Source organism: Vanellus vanellus (genome assembly GCF_965231255.1).
Source record: "Vanellus vanellus genome assembly, chromosome: 7".
NCBI lineage: Eukaryota > Metazoa > Chordata > Aves > Charadriiformes > Charadriidae > Vanellus > Vanellus vanellus.
This window is the reverse complement of record NC_138912.1, coordinates 36,782,112-36,803,644: the sequence shown is the minus strand read 5'-3', so window position 1 is coordinate 36,803,644 and position 21,533 is coordinate 36,782,112. Positions and strand designations below refer to the sequence as shown.

At 40.9% G+C, this 21,533-nt stretch overlaps 1 protein-coding gene across 2 annotated transcripts in view; it reads right to left on the bottom strand.

Annotated features, from left to right (window-relative positions):
- Window positions 1-20,607, bottom strand: part of CCAR1 (cell division cycle and apoptosis regulator 1) — a 29,751-nt gene extending 9,144 nt beyond the window's left edge. The window contains exons 1-16 of one of the 2 annotated variants that reach the window (XM_082486804.1): window positions 20,540-20,607; window positions 19,508-19,626; window positions 12,408-12,580; window positions 11,753-11,797; window positions 11,041-11,073; window positions 9,862-10,055; window positions 9,215-9,329; window positions 8,939-9,131; window positions 7,762-7,894; window positions 7,275-7,436; window positions 6,612-6,837; window positions 5,183-5,296; window positions 4,131-4,297; window positions 3,208-3,418; window positions 2,318-2,401; window positions 1,465-1,650 (exon numbers count right to left, since the gene is read on the bottom strand). In XM_082486804.1, the coding sequence (XP_082342930.1) occupies window positions 1,465-1,650; window positions 2,318-2,401; window positions 3,208-3,418; window positions 4,131-4,297; window positions 5,183-5,296; window positions 6,612-6,837; window positions 7,275-7,436; window positions 7,762-7,894; window positions 8,939-9,131; window positions 9,215-9,329; window positions 9,862-10,055; window positions 11,041-11,073; window positions 11,753-11,797; window positions 12,408-12,580; window positions 19,508-19,580 (2,109 nt within the window). In that variant the 5' untranslated portion in view covers window positions 19,581-19,626; window positions 20,540-20,607. Of the gene's footprint in view, window positions 1-1,464; window positions 1,651-2,317; window positions 2,402-3,207; window positions 3,419-4,130; window positions 4,298-5,182; window positions 5,297-6,611; window positions 6,838-7,274; window positions 7,437-7,761; window positions 7,895-8,938; window positions 9,132-9,214; window positions 9,330-9,861; window positions 10,056-11,040; window positions 11,074-11,752; window positions 11,798-12,383; window positions 12,581-19,507; window positions 19,627-20,539 lie in introns of those variants that run through there. The other variant, XM_082486803.1, reaches the window with a different exon arrangement.
- Between the last annotated feature and the right edge of the window lie 926 nt (window positions 20,608-21,533).

Sequence of the window (21,533 nt, the reverse complement as noted above, 5' to 3'; positions counted from 1 at the left end):
ATACTGTGTCCACTGCCAACACTCGCCTAGGGCAACTGGAAACTTGAGCAACACAAAGCAGGACACGCAGCGCTCACAGAGCAACAAGCACCTTCCAACTATCTTATGGTGCTGACCGCAGCGTGTTTACTTGACACGGGAAGGAACCAAGCTAGTTCACTTCAAGAAATAGTATGCAAGCTAGCAAAGGAGTCAATGCTCCTAAGGGTTCTTTTGTTTGTTTAGGGGTGTTTTTAGAGTTGTACAGGACAGTAAGCTGCCTTATTCCTTACATAGGAAGGATAAAGTCTTCATACATCACCTTACCAAAGATATCCAACACAGCTTTAACAATTACCAGGTGACAATTTACTCTGCTCTTTTGGATTATGGGAAATGCAATCTCTATAGATACAACTGATGCAAATCAAACAAAAGGTTAAAAAAGGTAAAATACCAAGCAGCTTACTGATTGCCAAGAGAGAAATATTAGAAATCCTATGAGTATGGAAAAAAGTCATGGCAGAGCTCGTGCTTTTTAAAAAAGCAAGCACAATCAAAGCTCCCTCCCTGAATCTTAGAGGAAACTGTGGCAAGAAACCCCAGGATAGCTGAAGCCCATCCAAGCTGTGGGAGAAGGCAGCAGCTGACAGAATTAACAAGCACATGGTCTCTGCTTCCTCAACAACGTTTACACAGATACGTAAAATTTCAAATAATGCCATATTGATTAGCAGGTGATACACAAAAAGGCAGGTTTAGAAGCAACTAACATCGAATACATTCTCCAGACATTTATGCCCCCGTTTCTGTGGTTGAGCCTTATTGCACAGATCTTGCTTATCCTTGTGAAATAGGAAAACAGACTAAATAGTACTCGAACTACCAACTGCAAAAACTGAGAAACTTCAATACACAGGAAGTTTATCCAAAAGCAAGAATTTAAAACTTCATAATAAAGGAAAACCTAAGCAAACCATTAGCCATCTGGACTGTTTGAGACACTACAACCTTTTGCAGACTGGAACCTGCCCTCCTCCCATTTCCACAATAATTCCCTGAAGTTTGTATGCCACTAAAAGTCAATACAACTAAACAGCTGCTTTTCCTGTAGGTTTAAGAAGTTAAGATCTTGTTAAGTGTTCACCTGTTCTTGAGCATAGTTTTTCTCAGAAGTTTGGGATTTATTTTCCTTACATTTAAGGGCTGACATTAATTCAGGCACCCTTACTGCAGCTGCACAGCTGACTTTGCTGATATAAAGAAATTCAAACTTGCCAAGATTTCGTTCCAATTCAGGAGCTCGAGTTACAGCAAGAGTTCCCAGTACAGTCATCCGAGAACTACAAAATCCCAACACAACTAGGCATATTTCTGTACTTTTTATACTTATATAGATATTTATTTATACAAATTTTATATATAATGTTTTATGTATTTATGTATAGTTAATAAGACTTAAACCAAATACATCCAAAGCCTAACCTCTTTGTCATCTTCAGATTTCCTATCCTCCTCCTCTTCCTCTTCTTTCTCAGACTTCTCTAGCTCCTTTTGCTCTTCTTTTTGTTCCTCTACTTTCAGCTGCTTTGTCAGTCGAGCTATCAACTGAGATTTCAGTCCTTTAGAGCTAAGGGTTCGACTTTCTAATTCTTTGCGAAGGTCATTTACCTGGCAAATAAAAGCTCTGTAAGTGGTATCAACCAGTGACATTGCAAAACACGATCAGCAGAAAAGGTGAAGTAAAAATTAAGAGCACTGAAAAGTCAACTGTATTTTTTTAAACCTGTACTGAAAAACACTACTATTTACTGATATAAAGCATACTACATTTAAAGTTGTGTTCTCAAAGAACCCCTTTTTGAGGGGTTTCTCACAGGGGCAAGGAAAGGATTTTACTATAGTAAACCAGTTCATTACTATTAATCATTTCAAGGAAACTTTTTATTACGTCACCTGACATACATTTTTGTATAATTATTGCCTTTTTAAACTAACATTAAACTATTTTAGACCCCACATTTTTTTAATGCAAGTAGATACAACCAGATTACTGCAGGACTTTCATATCCCAGTTAATGTATCATATGTGACACACTTCAATTGTACAAAGTTCAAAAGTTTGGAATAGTTTCAATTAGCTGTATTCACTTACTAAAATGAGGAGTCACACTTACATACTGTTCTATCACGTCTAATACCTATAAAATCATCAAGGAAGATAAAACACTACTGAAGTTTTTTTGCTCAGTTAAGGGAACATACAGCTGTATTTCAGGTCATGCCTTAAAAATGGAAATGTACAACAGAATCAAATTTCAACAACAGGGTTAGCTACCTTCATTGTTTTTGGATCCAGTTTAGACCAGTGCGTAGGTGTAGAGATCTCTTTAGCTTCCCCATCATCCTTTTCCTCTTCGTCCTGACAAATAAAATTTAGAAATTATCATTCAGAAAGCTTGAAAGCAATTCAGTTATTTTTTAAATTTTGTTGCTGATCTGTGCAAGGTCACAACTGTTTCAGATAGTCTTCTCCTAAAGTTATTATTCAGACAAGTTCACACACACATTCTACCACTTTATAAATGATCACAGTGCCACTCAGCCAATACAAGCCAGATCTGTGGAACACAAAAGGGTGAACAGCAACACCACAAAGAATATCGGGGTTACACAGACACTGCTGGTCTCCATTAACCACACAGTGTGTGATCTTCCCCCAGATTTTAAATCCCCCAAATTACACTTTGTCCAGTCAGACCTTCCCTTATTCCAAGATGTTGATCAGCCACATGGCCTGAAATTCAGATGTTTCAGACTAGTATTTGTTCAATTTCAAATATTGCAATTAGAACTGGCCACAAGAGAGAATTTAGAAATTTTAGAAAATGGCAAAATGTTTGAAGACAGCTATTCATAAACTGCATCTCACTCAACAACTGGTCCCAGATTCCAGCAACTACATCTATGATAAAAAATTTTCTGCGCATCATAAGCACAATTTAATTCCATTTGTGGTATCAGCATACACATTTAGAGTTAGTGAACTAGCTGAAATAAAAATAAAAAACAACATTCGCTACACTGCTGAAAGCTGGTTTACCAGTCATTGTTACCAGTTATGTTCCTCCTATGTATGTATGTTGTGTAGTATGTGGTGTGCATTTTGTGCCTGTGTTCCTGTGCCTGTGAGAAGCAGAAATAGAAAAAGGGATTAGCGTTCAGTGCCTGTTCTCCATCAGCCTCCTTGCGTTCACCCTGAAGCTTCTCGACCAGCTGCTGCTTGTATCCTCGGGAGAGGGTTTCCCACTCTGAGCGGGTGGGAAGGCAATGCCAAACATCCGGGAAAAATAAAACCACTGTCTCCACATGAGCTGGAACTGTACGCCCCTTGTGGGTCTCCTCAGGGCGATGGTAGCGAATCTCTGCAAAACGGTACCTGTTGCAAGGGAAGAAGCATGTTGGAAAAAAAATTCTACAATACATTTTAAAGAGCCTAGATCACTTGTAGCACATCAAGTAAAGAAACTTTGCTGCAAGACCTTGAAGTTTATCTAAAGAAAAAAATTATGGAAGCCATATTTTCTCTTTTGACACATTTGTAAAAAGATATCACAATTGAAAAGGAGGAAAACGCACAAAATTCTGATTTATAAACTAGTTCTTTTTAACACACATAGGTTTAATGCGCAAATAAAACTTGTTGAAGCACTTTAAATTTAGCATACAATGGACTTTCCTGGCATTAGTAAATCCGCAATGAGTGTTAACACAGGATGAAAACTCATCAAGAGAAAATATGGCTATATAACAAACGGCTATTTATTTATAACAAAAGAACAATGAAATGAAGTTCTCTTGACGATCTTCTCCAGCTATGCAAATGAAAAATATTTTCAACACACATTCATTAAAAAAAATTACAGCATAACATGTCAAAATAAATTCTTAATGTCGTATTCAGCACAGTTGGCACCCATCAAGCTTATTACAAAACAGAACATCCTTTGAGCAGTTTACCTGCGCTACCAAGAGCGGCCGACAAAGAAAAAAGAGGGTTTTCCATCTTTTTTATTTTTTTTTTTTCCTCAAGCTTCTGGTAACAGACAAGTATTTCTACAGTGTATTTTGCTTTGCAGTACAGTACTTACCATTGTGTGCACACACTTAAGTCAATCCCTGTAAGAGCCTTGCAACAACGAATAGCCGTCTTTATCAGCACGGAAGGGTCCTTTTCTGGATCAGGTCCATCCAGTGATGGGGACCAGTGTCCTCCAATAGCCATAGCTTCATCTTTGCCTTTCATACCCACTAAAAACTAGACAAAAAGAGCCTTCTGAATGTTCCCCTACTAGGGGCAGAGTCATTTTCCCAAAGTGCAAAGAATATTTCATAGCACACACACTGAAATCCGTGAGTAAACTGTCACATTATTTTGAAATCTGAAAATGAAAGTCAATCAAGAAAGAGTTCAGTTATTTTTTTCCACAGCATATTTCAGAAATGGAATAGGTTTAAAACATCATCACTCATTCTTGTTTGCAAGACTTTCCATCCAGTTTCTTTATTGGTATAGGCTTGACCCTTTGCAATTAAAAGCTTTCTAACACAAAAGACACTAATTTAAATGGCGTCTTAATTCCGATACACATTTATACACATTCCTGCTTAAAAATGATAAAGCAAAGCTACAAAAGATAAGACCACAAGAGCATTATATCTATAAATTTAAGTATTCCCATTTGCTTTAAGGTGATGGAGTTTAATTGGAAAACAACTCTGTGTTTCCTGAAACACCATACCACTTACAGGTTGTTCAGTTTAACAATAGTTAAATTTCACTTAACACAATGGTTACTTAACTGTTGCTTCATTTGTATTCTCTTCACAGCTGAGCCCTTAAAAAAAAGTCTATGTGCTTATAAAAAAAAGGCTAACAAAGGTAATTATTATATAATTAATATAGGTTTCTCCAAATATGTATTGTTTGAGTTTGACTAAGTTGAAGAAAGCAGTAAATAGGAAATCAGCGAAGATGGAGCTCCTATGAACTATAAAAAGAATTGACAGACACTAGGTCTCTTCAGGGGAAAAATGGAGCCATCGTTTAGCTGCCTACAAACTCCTCCCTTATCGACAAATATTTTAAAGCTCTATAACCAACCTTTATTGCCAAAAGCGTCTGGCATTGAAGCATATTTACCTTTACGAGTCTAGCAGGATGCTGAAATCCTTCACGAAGTTCTTGGGGATCTTCAGCCAGAGCACATGACTTGTGATAGAGATCTTCCATACTAGGACTAGCCATCAACATCACCTGTTGTGTAAGTCAGATCAGTCTTGTGAAGGTCTCCCACTATGACTGGTAAACAATGACTACAACTTGCAAATACATACATAGCAGTATTTTCCCTTCATGTTCCAGAAAATCAGAAAAAGGTAAAAAAAAAAAATTGTAGAATGGGTGTTAAAATGTCTGCCAAGGACTAATTTCCTTCTGTCCCATATGGATGCAATGTGTGATCTTATTGAAAAAAAAAAAAAACAAACAACCAAATCTGAAAGCACATAAAAGCAACATGCTTTGCATGTTATCACTATATGCCAAACACCCTATACCAAGAAGCACACCGAGTACATTTCTGGTTTCAGTAACTGACTCCTTCCTTTTTGTCACAATCACAAGAGAACTGACTAACCCGTTCATCTGCATCCTTGTAGCATCCCGTTAGCCCAGTGAAATCTAATCAGGTTGCTTTATATCCTAAAGGGGTTAATATTATGAAACAGGATGCTATTCCTCAGTTACTGAATATATTTTGAAGCTTAAGCTTCTGAAAGACAGCCCTTGCTCTGCATCAATAAACTGAAAAAGACAGTATGTCCGATAATTGAACCAAGGCTTCAAGGTTTTTAAACACAGAAGGCAAGTAAAGTCTTTCAGTAATACAGGGGTTAAGGGCAGTTTTGTTTCTGAACCTATCTTTAACATGAAATATTTCTAGAACAGATTGACCTAGAAATCTCAGACCCATTTTAATGAAAGAGCTTTCAAATGGAACAGGTTTTAGGAAGATGTTTTGACACTGAGGTCTTTTATACATCATTACAGCCCTTGATGCAGAATTTTTTGACGTTCAGATAATCCCAATACATTCAATCTACTTTCAACAAAATAATAAATATTGAGATGAATCTGTAAGAAGAAAGAAAATGTCACTAAACAAAAGAGCACAAACTGCACAGAAGGGGCCCCTGATGGAAAAAAAAAAACACTGAAAAAACTGTTCCATTAACTATTCAGAATTAATTGCCTAAGAAATACATTAAGAGATCTTGCAGGATCTGGATTTCTTTCCTATGATCAGATCAGTGCAACTGGGTGCAGAGAATGGAAGAGACCTCAGTAAAAACCCCAAGATTTAGGACAGCTCTAGTAACAGAAAAACAAACTGAATTTCAGTCATGATTCTTCAAGTTCTACATACTAGCTCTCTATTGAAGAGTTTAAAATGCTGTATTTCATTCAAATAGGTGTAGAATTATTTTCAGTTCAGTTACACTCACTTTTCCACTCTATTGGTAAAAAAAATTTCTAATGAATAGTCATAATACTGAAAACCCATACAAACCTTTGCACTGTATAGATGATCAGCATCAGGTGGATCAAGGACAGCAGTGTTTTTATCTATAGGATCTACTTCTCTATGCATTACATAGAAATTACAGTAGTTTCCCAGCTGAAATGGTCTAGACATAGGAAAAGCATCCACCCATGTAAACTGAGCATCAAAGAAATCGCTTGGGATATACAAGTTCTGGTAACGTCTCCTCAGCTCCATCATATCACAACTACGGCTGAAATAAACAACATGATTTGAAAGAGACAGCAATGAAAGAACTATTAATAAAGACCATATCAAAGAGGTATATTAAGTGGAAATACAACCACTGTCTATTTAATACTATATATAAAAAATTTAAAGAGCAATATATTTAAGTTCATGTCACAGACTGGAGTTTAAAAGCAAATGACTACTAAACACTCTTCTGATTAAGGCGTCTGCATTTTAGGGAATATTTATGAAATAGGGTTATGAAGGTATTTTGCAGGAGCATGCAAAATACACAAAGAACCTAGAAAAAGTTTATCGTACAAGGTTCTCAGCCGTTACACGTTTGATCCTTCCTTAAAGTTAAGATCATCGTTTAACACGTGTGTTGACACAGTTCACAGTAGTCTGTGCCCACAGTTGAAGTGAGATGTAGGTAAATATCTGGCACTATAAACATACCAGTCCAATGAAAACTTGGAAAACTGAACCGTGTAACGAGGAACAACACGTCGTGGTCTTCGAGGTGACCTCTCCCTCTCTCGTCTTGGTGATCTCTCTCTGGAGCGTTTTCTCTGGGGTGATCTTTCCCGGGACCTACGTCTCTCTCGTTCTCTTTCACGACTTAAAAAAATGCACACAAGATACAAATATTTTTGCATGCTGGTAACACAAAATGCTTTCTAGCCCAATAGAAGCAAGATCTGTCAGAGATGACTCACAAAAAGGAGAGGAGAAGTTCCTCACAGTTTCAGTACACTGTCTCTTTACAAGAGGGACTGATTATGCAATTCCTTCATTTCAAGTAGACAAGGACTCTGCACTAATAGCTAACGGTAAAGCCACTTGTGCGTTATCACTGACTCACTCCGGAGCAAGCAGCTCGGCTCTGTTTGAATACAGGTCTTTACAAAATGCTTTGATTATAGTCTAGCCTTCTACAACATACCTCCTGTCATCTTTTCGGTTTGGCATAGGGTCTCCTCCTCTGTCATTCCTCCCGGAAAATCTGGATGGTGGGTCTAATCTTCGAGCTGGTTGAGGCTGTGAAACTAGACGAACAGGGGGCTGCAACAAACCACCTGAAACGAAAATTTACAAGTTCAATACATAATAGGGGGCAACTATCTACACTTTACAAACATTGCTGCTTTACAGTCATTTTACTTGTGTACGTTTTCTAAACTAACTCCAGAGTCAAATAAACCTATTTGTTAATAACACCCACCCCAAGAAGCTTGAGACCTATGTTTTCCTTCATTGATGCAAACCGAGACTCTAGTAAGCGAAACTGGTTTAAAAGCATCTTCTTAAGATGGAAGCTAATATAATCTAGGCACGTAGAAGCTATCACAGTAAACAGCCAAGCCTTTTCTTGGAAAAGTAACTTGTTTTGAGATAGATATACTACCTACTCATTGAATTAAAGACATTTAACCAACTGATTGTAAATGGAGCAAACATTACTAAAAACCAATTAACTAGGACGAATTAAATTGTAATAAGCATTTATCCAAAACAGTTCCGCTTAGGTGACAGCCTCAAATCTTCTCCCCTTGCTTTCACTGTGGGTAAGACAAATTTTCATTTTATCTTATCAAACCTATTACCAATTCTTCAGCCACTCAAAGTTCAAGTGACCCCACAACAACCTTAGCTTTAGATCTGCCATGTTTGGCAGTGTTTCCTCTCTCAAGTGACAATTTGGCTAACTGAAATAAAATGCAAATATAGAAATAATAGTTTTAACAATACAACTGTGTAAAACCTGATCTTGCTGAACACTCCAGAAGATGCTGAAGAACTACATTGTAATTAATACTTTCAACTCCCCAACTTGTCTGTGAAAGTGTCAGAATAAAATCTACATTGAATTTGCTTTCAGATTATGAAATCTTAACATGAACAGGAGTCCATGGGGATTTCACTAACCAGGCAACTCGAGCTATTGCAGGCAATGCGCCTTGCACGTAGCTGCAGGAAGATACATATTCAAACTGAAAATTCTATAGGGTCCTTTCCGTATTATTTCAACTATTAGTTCAGTCTTCTGAGTAACAAAAAAATAATAATCACACACTAAGCACCAGAAGGACTACAACAAATTTTGTGCGCTGAGGGAGCACCTTTCTGCTGTGGCTGCTGCAGTAACGGCTGAGGCTGCGTCTGAAGCAGAGGTGTGATTGAAGCTGCTGATATCTGCGCCTGCAACAAGGACTGCGGCTGTGGCTGCGCCTGAACACTGAATGCAGTCTGCTGCGCAATGGGCTGAAGAACTGCCGGAGGTGTCTTCAGTAACGGCTGAGCTTGCGTCTGGTTCTACCAGCAGAAGAGAAAATGAGTTGTGAGGGAGCCTGAACCAGAAGCAGTCAGTACAAGTTACACGGGGTAACCCCATATACCTGATTGGGAAGTGTCTGGATCCTTTGTGCATTCCATTTGAATGGCATGTTAGGATTGTAAGTAGCTTCTACCAAAACTCTGTCACCCACCTGAGGTGTCTTTCCTTTAACAGCACTGCAAACATTACAGAAAATGTATTGTAAGAGTCTTATTTAGCTAGTTTTACATTTGCAAGTTAAAGTTGAGAGAAAGTAGATAAAGTTCATCAAAAGAAACTTATAGGGACAGCATCTACCCCAAAATTCAGTGAAAGTACTACCTGCTTCAGTTTGGAGTATGCACAGGAATGTAATTCCTGTCTTTGGCACAAAACTAGAAGTTCCCTAAACACTAATTAGTTAAGATAGGCAGATAGCAAGTTATATGCACTTAATCACCCACAAATTCTGCAATTTCATATGATAAGGAGCTTAATACCTTCCGAGTCTCCCAGCTTTGGAGTTTGCATTAAGAAAATTCACACAAAGGAACTCGGGTCTAACGTCTATTAACTTATTTGACCGTCTGACTTTCAGCACTGAGAGAAAAAAACATGCTAACTGCAGGCGCTGTCAATGGAGTCACAGAATCAGAATGCAACAATCTAAACCTTTTATTTAGTGAGGGTATCACAGAGTACATCTGTGGGCAAGCATTTGCATCTTACCTAAGTTGAAAAAAGACATCTTCATCCACAAAACCGAATGTATCATGTAGTTTAGTAACTACCCCAGTGAAGACACGCTGCTTTTGTGGTTGGGTTTGCTGTTGACTTGACCGGGGTGCTGGATAAGAAACAGTTATCTGGGCTGCCGGTTGAGGAGTAGACAGGCTAAGACTGGTAGGTAGCGCAACAGCTGGCTGTAAGCAAAATAAAGCAAACTATAAATCTTACAACCAGTTGACACACCTCCAAGGAACACTTCCTTGACCCATGTAGACAGGAGTTTAAAATGTCTCTAAAGCAATTATTTTGAATACAGGTTTTCAAAACATGGAATTTGTTTGAGGGTTGTTTGGTTGTTTTTTTTTTTTTTTTTAGATTACTTTTTTCTACTTTGAATGAAGACTGGCTTTGTTTATCCTTTCCTTTTAAAAAAGTCAACTTCCCCAAAACACACACATTGTCTAGAAAAAAAATGAAGACTGCATTGTTGTTTACAGGTAACCAATAGCGGGCCTGAAGAGGAGATAAGTTCCTAACTAATACATGCTTAGAGATTATTCTCCATTTATATGCCAACTGTAGTGTCGGAAGCCACTAGAAGTTGAGGCTAACAAGAACGACTCACATGCTTGCCTTCTTACAAAAGCAGAACACAGGGCGGTAATGAAATTAAGTAACCTATTTTTACCTTTTTTTTTTTTTTTTTTTTTTTAAGAAACATATTTAAAAGGTTAAGTGATAATGGAACTAGAGCAACTTACAGTGTGATAAATGGTTGCGTTTTAAACCTGTCAAGCTCAGCAGGATTCTTTTTAAACCTCTATACACATACTGCAATACTGTTAACATAGAAAGTTAAATCCCTTCTCAAAAGAGTGAAAGAAAATATTTTCCCAGTTTGTTACTTACTGCAAAACAAGTGAACACTTGAGGTTCAAAAGAAAAAAAAAAAGTAATCAACACACATATTTCCTTCAAGATTAAGGAAAAGTGGTTGCCATTCATTTTTGAAACCAAGGCTATGCATATTTTAACATCTGGACAAAATAAACCTGTACCAATAAAATGTCCATTCGTATTAGTTCCTTTTACAGATTAAAGTACCCAAGACGTCACAAATTTGCACTCTTGCATTATCTGTGTTTGGGGATGAAGACCAAACAATAAAACCAAACTAACCTGAGTTAAAAGGGTCTGCTGAGGTTGCTGCAACTTAAAATAAATAAAGTTATAAATTAATTTTATATGCTTAAGGAAATTGTACAATTTTATCTCCTCTTTACAAGTAAGAGTTTTTGCTTAATCTGAGGCAGTTAATAGTCCTTTGGGGTTTGGCCATTTCAGCAGTTTGCAAACGCATAAGACTGTGCTCATGTGGTTAATTTTAAGATTGTATAATCCAGGTTTATTCAGTAAGCAGAAATGTTGGGGTTTTTGTAACTGAAAGTTAATAGCAATACCAAAAAAAGTTTTGGCAGCTGGAGAAGCTTAGGCCTTTAATTTCCATGTCCTTTTATTCTTTTTCAAAATCCTGTTAAGTTCAAAGATTGTAAAAAAAAAAAACATAAAAGGGAACTTTTTTTTGGATAGCATCTTTCCAGCAGTTAAAATACACGGCCCTGTTTAGAGCAAAGTTTAGCAGGAAGCGTGTACACATGGAATAGTATATATTTTTAAATTTCCTTTTTGCATGAAGGTAGGCAGGCTTCCATTCTGGATACGTCTCTTCAAGTTTATGAACTTCAAGCTCTCTTTCACTACAATAAAATATCACTTAGTTTCTTTAACAACTTCCCATACGAGGATGATTTCGGAGACAAATCCTACAAGACACACAACCAACATTATTTTTAAAGTTATTTGTGATGTACACAGTAAGAATCAGACAAACCTGTTGCTGTACACTATAGAGAGTCTGCTGAGGTTGTGAATATTGCTGAAACAGATAAAAGCAAAATATCTCATAAACAGGAAATATTATTACCTCAATAATACCAAATACAAGTTATCTGCTAAGCAAGTTTTAGACAGAAACTATTCCCATTTAACAATTCTAATACAAAACAATAACTAACAGTATCAACATATAATATTACTTTCATAACAAACATTCTTAGCCTTTACAGTGGACTCTGATGTACTCTTTCTAGCTAAAATCAGCAATTTTTGTTAAGCCTGACACTTATACAATATCTAGGGCACGGTATTAAATCATGTAAAATGCTACTAAGGATACATATAGTGATGGAAGATACTTGAAACTTGAGATTTTCAGTTTAGATGCAGTAAAACTCCTTTTCCGAAAAGGCTTTCCATACCTAAAAGTCAACACCTCCATAGCCAAAATCCTCATCTTCACAGATTAATACAGCTATTGACAGCTGCAGACCTAAAATCCCACTGGTTTTTTTTTTTTAAACAGATTTATACTGCAACGTTCGCCATTTCCCATTGTGCTTTTCTCCTGCATACTTTAGCCTTACAGCGTCACTGTTTTATATTGTTAAAGTTCATATAGTCACCAGCAAACGCTCTTTTTTCTTTACCTGCTGTAACGCAGCGGCTGCGGCTGCAGCTTGCTGCTGTAAAGCAGCTGTCTGAGTGAGCTGATAGTTCGTCGGTGTTTGTGTAGTTAGGCCTGCTGCGGCCAGTGCCGTCTGCTGGGTGTATATTGTAGGAGAGGCTCCAAGCAGTGATGGCTGCTGTACACCAAGAGCAGCTGAAAAGAGAACACGCACGATAAACACTAAAAGCAACTTGAAACAGCTGAGGTTTCTGACAGTTACACTAGACACAGCATGTGATGCTTCACTGCTGAGTCAAGCTCAGGATGTAAATCAATCCAATTCCAAAATTCAAGATAAAGAATCACACCTCACTAGCTTCTCCTCTAAATTCATTTACAAATAGTATACCACAGCAGAGACGCAGAAGGCACCACTTAATTTCCTTCTCTCAAGGGGTTGGAACTAGATAATCTTTAAGGTCCCTTCAAATTTAAACCATTCTTTGATTCTAAGTTGCTCGTGATTTTATAGCTCTAGTAATTGTCATCCCCATTCGCGCCCACCCCCGCCATATACACTGTATTCTTTCTTGAATGCATTTCAGGTTTTAGATGAGCCAGATAAAGACTGTTGCTCTGTTCTGTACATTAATTAACATATTCCATTCTATCTGAGAGCAAGACAAATCTTTACTGTAATAGCAGCTATGAAACAGAGGCTATGGAACACGTCCTCTGAAAACGCACAAGGCTTTGCTACACTCAGTACTGTCTTTGTCTCCCAGAGAGCTGGACTTTGTAGACGTGGGGGCTGGTAGAGAAGGAACAGCCTTATAACAACAGGGAGTTTAATTGGTCCTCATGTGTCCCCAAGTCAAGCTCTCTCCGGCTCTTACTAGGAAGGGTTTGTGCCGCCCAGAGTCAAACTGCCTGGAAGGAAAGATTAGTTTACTTTATTGTCATACCAGCTTTTAATTCACTGCAGAACATTAAGCATATCACGAGGAGCAGCCATCCATCCACATGCTATGCTTCTTATACATGCGATACTTCTGAACGAGGTATGCTTAAGTGTTACTGATGGAACTTTTCAGGACATAGAGCCCTGCACAATGCACATCTGAGAGGAGAACTGCAAACATATCTGGAAACCTGTTCCCTCTTTGGCAGAAGTTTTTTAAAAAGTTATCTGCAGCTGCATGATCAAATATCACTTCATTAAGCTATCAGTCTAGTCCACATGTTTAAATAAAACTAAAGAGAAACTCAGCAGGGAAGCATATTGCCAGCAAAAACGGGTCAGCCAGCCACCTTCAGAACTGAAGAGCATTTAAGTTGAACAGGGTTCCTTTCTCTTCCAAAGCCATTAAAGAGGCACAATGAAATGAATAACAGATTTACAGCATTCTTCCTGATCAAAAATGAAGCTGTCATTCCTGACCCAGGCATGCAGTAAGAGATTGCTTGTAGTTGATCGTCACCACAGAATACACAAAAATGCTGTAACCAACTCAACAGATCTCAACAATCCCCTCTACCACACTGTTCTTTCCAGCAAAGGACAATCTTCGGAAAACAAGAGGATGACACTGATCATCTTACAATTTTGGAATGAACCACAAAAGCAATGTGTCAGCAACAGTGAAAATAATCACCATCACTATGAACTGCATCAAATATTGTCAAATAAGTATTCCAGGAAATAACACTATTTTAATAGTGAAATCAAGCATTCTATAATACAGTAAAATTACAGTATTTCCAGTATTGCATGACTTTCCCCCCCGGAAAACTCCAGCATTTGGGTTTCTTTAGAATCCAAGCAAACCAAATCTGAGGCTTCTCCCGTGACAGGCCCTCCACCCTCTTGCTCCTCTTGCCTCCTGCTTGTCTATCAGCTCCAACTTGAATGTGCATTTTTGACCATGCAGAAGCACTCTCTCATCTGAAACCTCATATAACACACCTTAAACAGAGCTCTACATCTAGTGAAAATGCTTTGCTGCTGCATCCTGGGACAACTCTCTCTTTTCTTGGCCGCATTACTTTGCTGGCTCACTCAAAGCAAATAACCAATGCATTCATCTTTCTCCTCTTATTTCCACTTGCTGAGCAGAAATTCCTGTTCGCACATAAATCCACTTCATGCTATTATCTTTGAATCTGTTTGTCTACACTAGCTATTGTCACTCAGTCTAATGTTCCGTTCTGATGTTGTACCAACACAGGGGGATGGAGTTCGGAAGCGTCATCAAGCAAGTTTCACAAGTTCTCTCCTACTTTTTGTACCAAGGATACCCACAAAAATATTAACATGCTTACTGCCAAAACCAGACCTCGGGGTTACTGCGCTCTTCAGTTTCCAGTATGACAATTTCCCTTCCAGCATAAGCCATAATTATCTCAAACAATTCCCAGCCTACCTTAAGACTCTTATCCCATTTTGTCCATTAAGAAAATGTCGTGGTTTAGGCCAAATCCACCACTGGGGACCCGAGGGACCCCAGACAGGACCAACAGGGGCTCCCCTCTACCCCTCTTCAAAGACATTTTTTTGCCACCTCTACCACCACTTTATGAGCATTTAATATTAACCGAGTATCATGTAATCTATATTACTGCAGATCAACTTACTAACAAAGGGCAAAGACAAAAGACTACAGAGATCCCCTCATAGGCTAACACCTGTAATAACAAGTTTTTCAAAGTTGTATCTTGTTCCTACCGATTTGCCCTGAAGTATTTCACTTTAATTTGACTACCTTTCATCTACGTACTCATCTCGGTCAAACAGGCTCTGATTAAATAGGTGACTGTGTTTGCATTGCTAGTTTGGTTTTGGTTGGTTTTTTTTTTTTTTTTTTTAACACACACACAAAAAAAAAAAAAAAAAAAAGGGAAAAAATCACCCAGAAAAACAAGAAACAGAGAACGAATTGCAGACCAAGTGTGGAATTGACATCTGACTGCCCTATTATAATTGGCAACAAGCATCTGCTGTGACAAACAATAGCTTCTTCGGATTTGTAATTATCTCAGTAAGTACAGTGATGGAGATGCTTTCCTTCAAATGCAGTCTAAACAACTTTCACTCGCACCAAATACTGCATGGCACCACCATCTGAAAGGGCCTGGGTAGCAACTGGAGTGCTAGGCTCCGGCTTAAGTATCTTTCTAGATAACAGAAATTTCTGTTGTGGCAAACAAAAAGTAGTCCCTCTTGCTGCTGCTAAATTCTAGAGACCCTTTAAGATTAGGGAAACATCTTCAAAGTATGTAGGCACTTATATTTGCCTGGTAGGTGATGCAGATTTATTAGTATTACATTAAAGGAGTACCCTATCCAGGGCTTTGGACACTTTTCACAGTTGCCAGAAATTGTGAATTTTGGTCCTTGCAATACAAAGGCTATACAACCTCCTCCAGGCACACAATAGAAACTAGGCTCAGCGTATTTACCACAGCGCATCTGTTTACAGCAAGCCGGCAAATTGTGCATCAGCTATTTCTTAGTGGCTCTGACATCCGCTACATGTTTTTCCTTTTCGTACACTGTTCTTTAGTCACCTCCCGGGGCCACCAGTGATAACAAGATACTGAGCTTCAGGCACTTTTGCTTTCATCAGGTGCCCTGTTCTTCACTCTAATGCAATGAAGTCTTGATATAGCAAAGACAACAACACAATCAGTCAGAACGCGGCATAGCTAGGACTTCCCCTTGACTACAGTTCTATAAAAACGGGCTTCACTATGCAACCAGAAATCTTAACCCTGAAAACAGCATATGCCAAGCTCTGCAATACAAACCAAAGGCAATGTCAAAATTTAATAGCTGAGAGAATAGGAGGGGATTCTCCTTTGCAGGCATGTCAGGAACTTGCACGTCATTATGCAAGTTAAAAGTATAAAGAGTACTTGCAAAAAAGCCATCTGTGCTATCTAGGAATTTTTTTAATTTTTTGAACTTTAATTTTTTTGTAGTACACATAATTCAAGTTATGCTTCAACAATGCTTAACCCGCATAGCAGGGACTTTATTCGGGTTTTAGTCATGTGATGCACAAAACCATGCTACAAGGGGTAGAGAAACAATTTCGCTGCGTTACAAGTAGGAGTCTCTCTTCACACATAGATCTTCACTGGCACCTGGAATTACCCATCTCTCTCCTAATGCCACAGGCACAGACGGTAATTAGTTAAGCTATACCAAAGGGATCCCAGGAACCCTTCATTACACAGCACGTCATTCTACAACTGCCTCGGAGTGTCACACCTTAATAGTTCAGAGCCTTATAGTTACTTCTTCACCAGGGATGGCCAAGACAGCATCCAAGTCAGCAACACAAGAAAAAAAAACCCAAACCCCACAAACTTGAAATTACCTTTTTGCAATTATCAAGCTGGGTTTATAACACCATCACTCATTACATTTGACAACAGCTTAGGAAAAAGATACGTATTGTGTTGCTTGTGTTATAAAAATCAAGAGTTCTTTCCCCCATACCCAAGCACCTTGACGCTTTGGAGAAGGAACCTGACACCTGGATAAAAGCAGCTGGCACACATAAATACATAAATATAAAACACCATTTTCCAATCCTCTGAAAAATATGCAAGAGTTTGGTAAATGTAGTTCTTTTAAATCAGCTTATGAGCACTGAGCTTCACAAGGTTAAGCCAATCCGCACAACTTCTTGAGCGTGGCCGTAGGTGAGGAGCAGCACATGCTAGTCAGCATGCCTGAGCGCTGACAGCATCTCTCTTCACCAGGCAAGCAGCCTGGCCGGACAGTCCTAGCTTCACCTTGAAAGGTGCATGAAAGGTGACTACTTAGCTGCAGCTCAACACTAAACAATGGTCTTCCAACTCTCAGCAGGGCCAAAGAGCACTGCACACATTTCAAAAGAAGTTCCCTGTGCTCTGTGTCATAAATCAGCACTGCCAATGAAAAACCAGCAGGGGACAAAGTATGTACACGGGTACTAAAACAGGAGCTGGATGGAAGAACCCCAGGGACTGGATTCAGACAGGGAAGAAAAGAGGACACAGAGATAGCGTACTGCAGTAGGAACAGGAAAGGATTGCACAGAAGAACGCAGGGAACTAAATGCCTTCAAAAGATACAGGAGAGAAGATACTAGTGTGAAGAGGGACACTAGAACATGAAGGAAGGTGGAAATAGCACAGTAAGAAGGCAAAAGTGCAACCAAATGTTAGTCTTTAATGGCTCTCATGTTTGAGTCAGGTGCTGCTGGATCAGATGAACAGCTAAAAAACCCTGGAGACACTGTCCTCGTTGAGCACGTGGAAAAAAATCTCACAGCAACTGATGCTGCCTAGTCCTATCCCAATTAAATTTTGCACTTGATTTAATTTAAGGAGGCTCAGAAGTAGGCTAACCAAAGGCAGAGTCATAGGAACAGGAAAATGGATAGGAAGGTGGTGTGTGCTTCTAGTGCCCTTGCTCCATCCACCTCTTCTCCAGAGCCCCCTTCTGGTCCCAGCTCAGCAAGGTCTAAGATGGCTGCCAGCTCCTCCCTTCAGCAGGTTTCATGCCCCTTTCCCTCTGAAACAGGACATGGAGCTGGCCCTCAGTCTTCCACCATTATTTTTGATGTGCTAGCCCTCACATCAGCCAACGCACCAAGAACACCCCAGCCCAGATGCTGCCATCCTTTGATGGCTCCAAGGTATCACCCAGTCAGACACAAGAACCAAAAGCAAAGCTTCTCTCTCCCACGTCCCCCAAGCCGACCCTTTCCAGCTGTTCAGCAATTTCTTGCAGAAGAATAGCACTGTTTGGATAAAGCAGCACAAGCTATTCAGAGAAACAGTGCAAAACTGCTTGTAGGCAGCTGGTTAGGTGTGGCAACGGTTTAGGTCGAGAGTGGGACTGAACAGGCACGGAGGAAAAGGCACACCGGGACTTGCGAAAAACACGGTGTGTGGGGGGTGGCAGTTCCTTGAGGATACGCACTCACACTGGACCAGCACCCAAAGGAAAAACTGGAGATGAAGGAGTCTTTTGGGGAAAGAAAACTGAGTCAGGAGAAAGATTTGTTTTTTGGTTCCCTCCCCCCTCCCCAGACATGCACCTCCAAAGAACAGCAGGCATTCCCAACTTTTGCTAAGCTCCCACTGCCAAAGGTGGTACGTCATTCAACTTCATACCGAACAAGAGCACAATGTAAAGGACAACCGCAAAACACCACACAACTCTTTAAAAAGACATCCCTTCAGCAATGTTACTGCCTGGGCTTACATTTTGACATCCTGAATCCTCAAAGCACCAGAGCTTTGTTGAAGCCTTTTCATGCCAGATAACGAAGCCACAATTTTTAGGAAACCCTTTGTATTCCAGAAGAGAAAAAGACAGCCCAGAACTGGAAATGGAGGCACGGAGATCCTCTACACAGCAAGCTTCACATTCTTGCCTCAAAACCGTTTAATGCTATAAGACTGTGAAACATGAAAATCTAGCCAGCTACGTTTTTACATACACTAGCCTGCAATTAAATAAGGCTTCTTAGCTAGACCAAAGGAAACCCTCTATCATTACCAGAGTGATACTTTTTGTTATAGGGATCCTTGGGTTTTACCTCGCTGTTAAAAAAAAAAAAAAAAAAAAAATATATATATAGCCCCCTCACCCAAGCAGCAAATTTCAGAGACCTCTCTACTATATGATGTATGTTCAATACATTAATAAAGGCAAAATACTTTGTAAACATTGATTTAGGCTGCCTGGGAAATGAAACTCAGGCAGCACTTAAAAAAATCCGTAATGCCTTATTAGTGCTGTTATTATTTAATCTAGAGCAACACAGTTTGATGAGAGGTAATTTGATTTACACATCTTTGGATATAAGTAACTTTGTATCTTGTTTATTGACCAAGAGAATCAATAAAAGTTCACCTGGGGTTTCACTTACCACCCCTTAAAAAAACCCCAACCCAACAGCTAGTACTAGGCAATGATCATTACTGTCTCTATTGTGTGAAAAACTCCCAACTTAAACCATTTAAATACAATTTAAATAATAAGTTAGCATGGTGCCACTCTTAACTGCATACCCAACTACAGAATCTCCAAATCTACTAGATGTCAGGGTTCAAACATTAAGTGATACGTAAACTGACCTGGCTGAGATACAGCAGTGGCTGTAAACTGAGTAGCCCAAGGGGGATTCTTCTGTCCTCCAAATTGAGCCATGGCGAAAGGCAAAATCTCCCGGGCGTCTATCTTCTATAACTGCAATCTATTAAAATAAAGTGCAGCTACAATCTTTGAAACGTATACCATCAGGCTCTTTTAATTCTGGGTCAAAAAAAAAAAAAAAAAGCGTTGAAAGTATATCTTCACACCCCCAAAAACCCGGTGGGCAGCACGCATCGGAAGCGGGAAACGCAAAAAGTTGCAGGACAAGTTATGATATTTTCCTGGGGCCGCCTCTCCACCCTCCCCGCCCTAACAATGGGACCGAGGCTATCCACAGGCAAAAAAACATCTATTCGAGTTTCCAACGCAGGCTAAGGGAAAGGCGACTCTGCAGAAAGAAGACCTTTTATTTTTATTAGTTGTTTTTATCATTCGTTATTACCGCTTTTTTTTTATTTTTTTTTTTTTTAACCCCCCAGGGTGAGTGCTCGGCCGCCGGCGGCCACGGCTCCGGCTCCCTCTCCCCGCATAAGGGCGCGCTCCCCGCACCGGGGCGGCCGGGCCGCTCACCGCCTCCCTCCCCCCCCTCCGTGATTATTTTTAAAAACGACTTTAACACACTCCCCCCCCCCCCCCCCCCAGCACCGCTAACATCCCTTTCTTTTTGGTTTTCTTTTTTTTTGGGGGGAGGACGCGCGCAGCCTCAAATACCCGCCGCGTACCCGAGCCCAGCCGCGGAGAAGGGAAACGGAGAGACGACGGGCGCCGGGCCTTCCTCCCGGCCCGGCGGCGGCAGGCCGGCCGGGCAGGCGGGCGGGAAACAGGCGCCTCCCCCACCGCCCGCCGCGGCGAGGCCGCCGCCGCCACCCGCCCCTCCTCCTCCTCCTCCTCCTCTCGCCGCCACCCCCCCCCAGCCAACAATGCGGGCCCCGTGCCCGCCATGCTTTCCACCCCAGGCGCCACCAGGGCCTACCGCACCGCGCCCCGCCCGGGATCCCTCCCACCGCCGGTACCTGAGCAGCTCCTCGCCGGAGCCATCTCCGGCCCCTCCGAGCCTCCCAGCACCGAGCGCGGCCCCCCACTGCGCAGGCGCGCCCACCCCCGCCGACGGCGGCGACTAGCGGCGGCGCACGCTGATGACGCATGTGTCTGCGACCGCACGGCGCCGGGCCGGGCCGAGCGCGCAGGCGCGGGGAGGGGCCCGGCTGGAGGTTGGGCGCGCGCCCGGCCCGCCGCGTGCGGAGAGGCAGTTAGGCGAGGGGAGGGGCCCCGGCGCCATCTTGGCCGCGGCGGGGCGGGGGCGGGGGGCCGCCATCTTGCAGTTGGGCCTAGCTGAGGTAGCCGTGGTCGTGCCTCCCCTTCGGTCCCCTCCGGCAGCCGCAGGGCGCGCTGCTCGACCCTCCCCTTCGGCCCCGCAAACGACTCATAGCAGGCGTTCGGTCTGGGCAGCTATCAGGCACTTCTCATGGGTGCCTCATCGCTGTCGGAAATAGGCAGCCCTCTGCCTCAAGCAAAGCCACGCTTTGCTTGCTTGCTTGCTCTCAGGCAGCCCCTGAGAGCTGGTTTTATGCGCACAAGCATTCAGGCTGATACGGGGGGGTGGTGGGGGAGAAAGAGAGCAGGATCATCTGAGGTGAAAGGAGAGCAGACTCAGCAGAGGGACTCATCAGAACACTTAAGATGCTTTGAGACAGAAATTGCAGCCAGGAATGATTGCAGTAAGTAGTTCAGTAGTTCATGGGCAACAGTAATTTGTCTTCATTCTTTTGATGATGTTATGAGGAGCCATCCCTTAAAGAGTTTTTTACACAAGTTTGCTTTGAGGTGAAATACACTCATGAGCTATTACTTAACATTTGAGGGTAAAGTCAGCAAAACTTTTAAAGTGGGACTTGGGAGTGTTTTATTTGTCATTAAAAACAACGATAGAATAAAACCTACTTGAGAGGCAACAACGTTAGACTCTCACTTGCAATGGGCTGAATTACATTGTAGGCGCGCAACTTG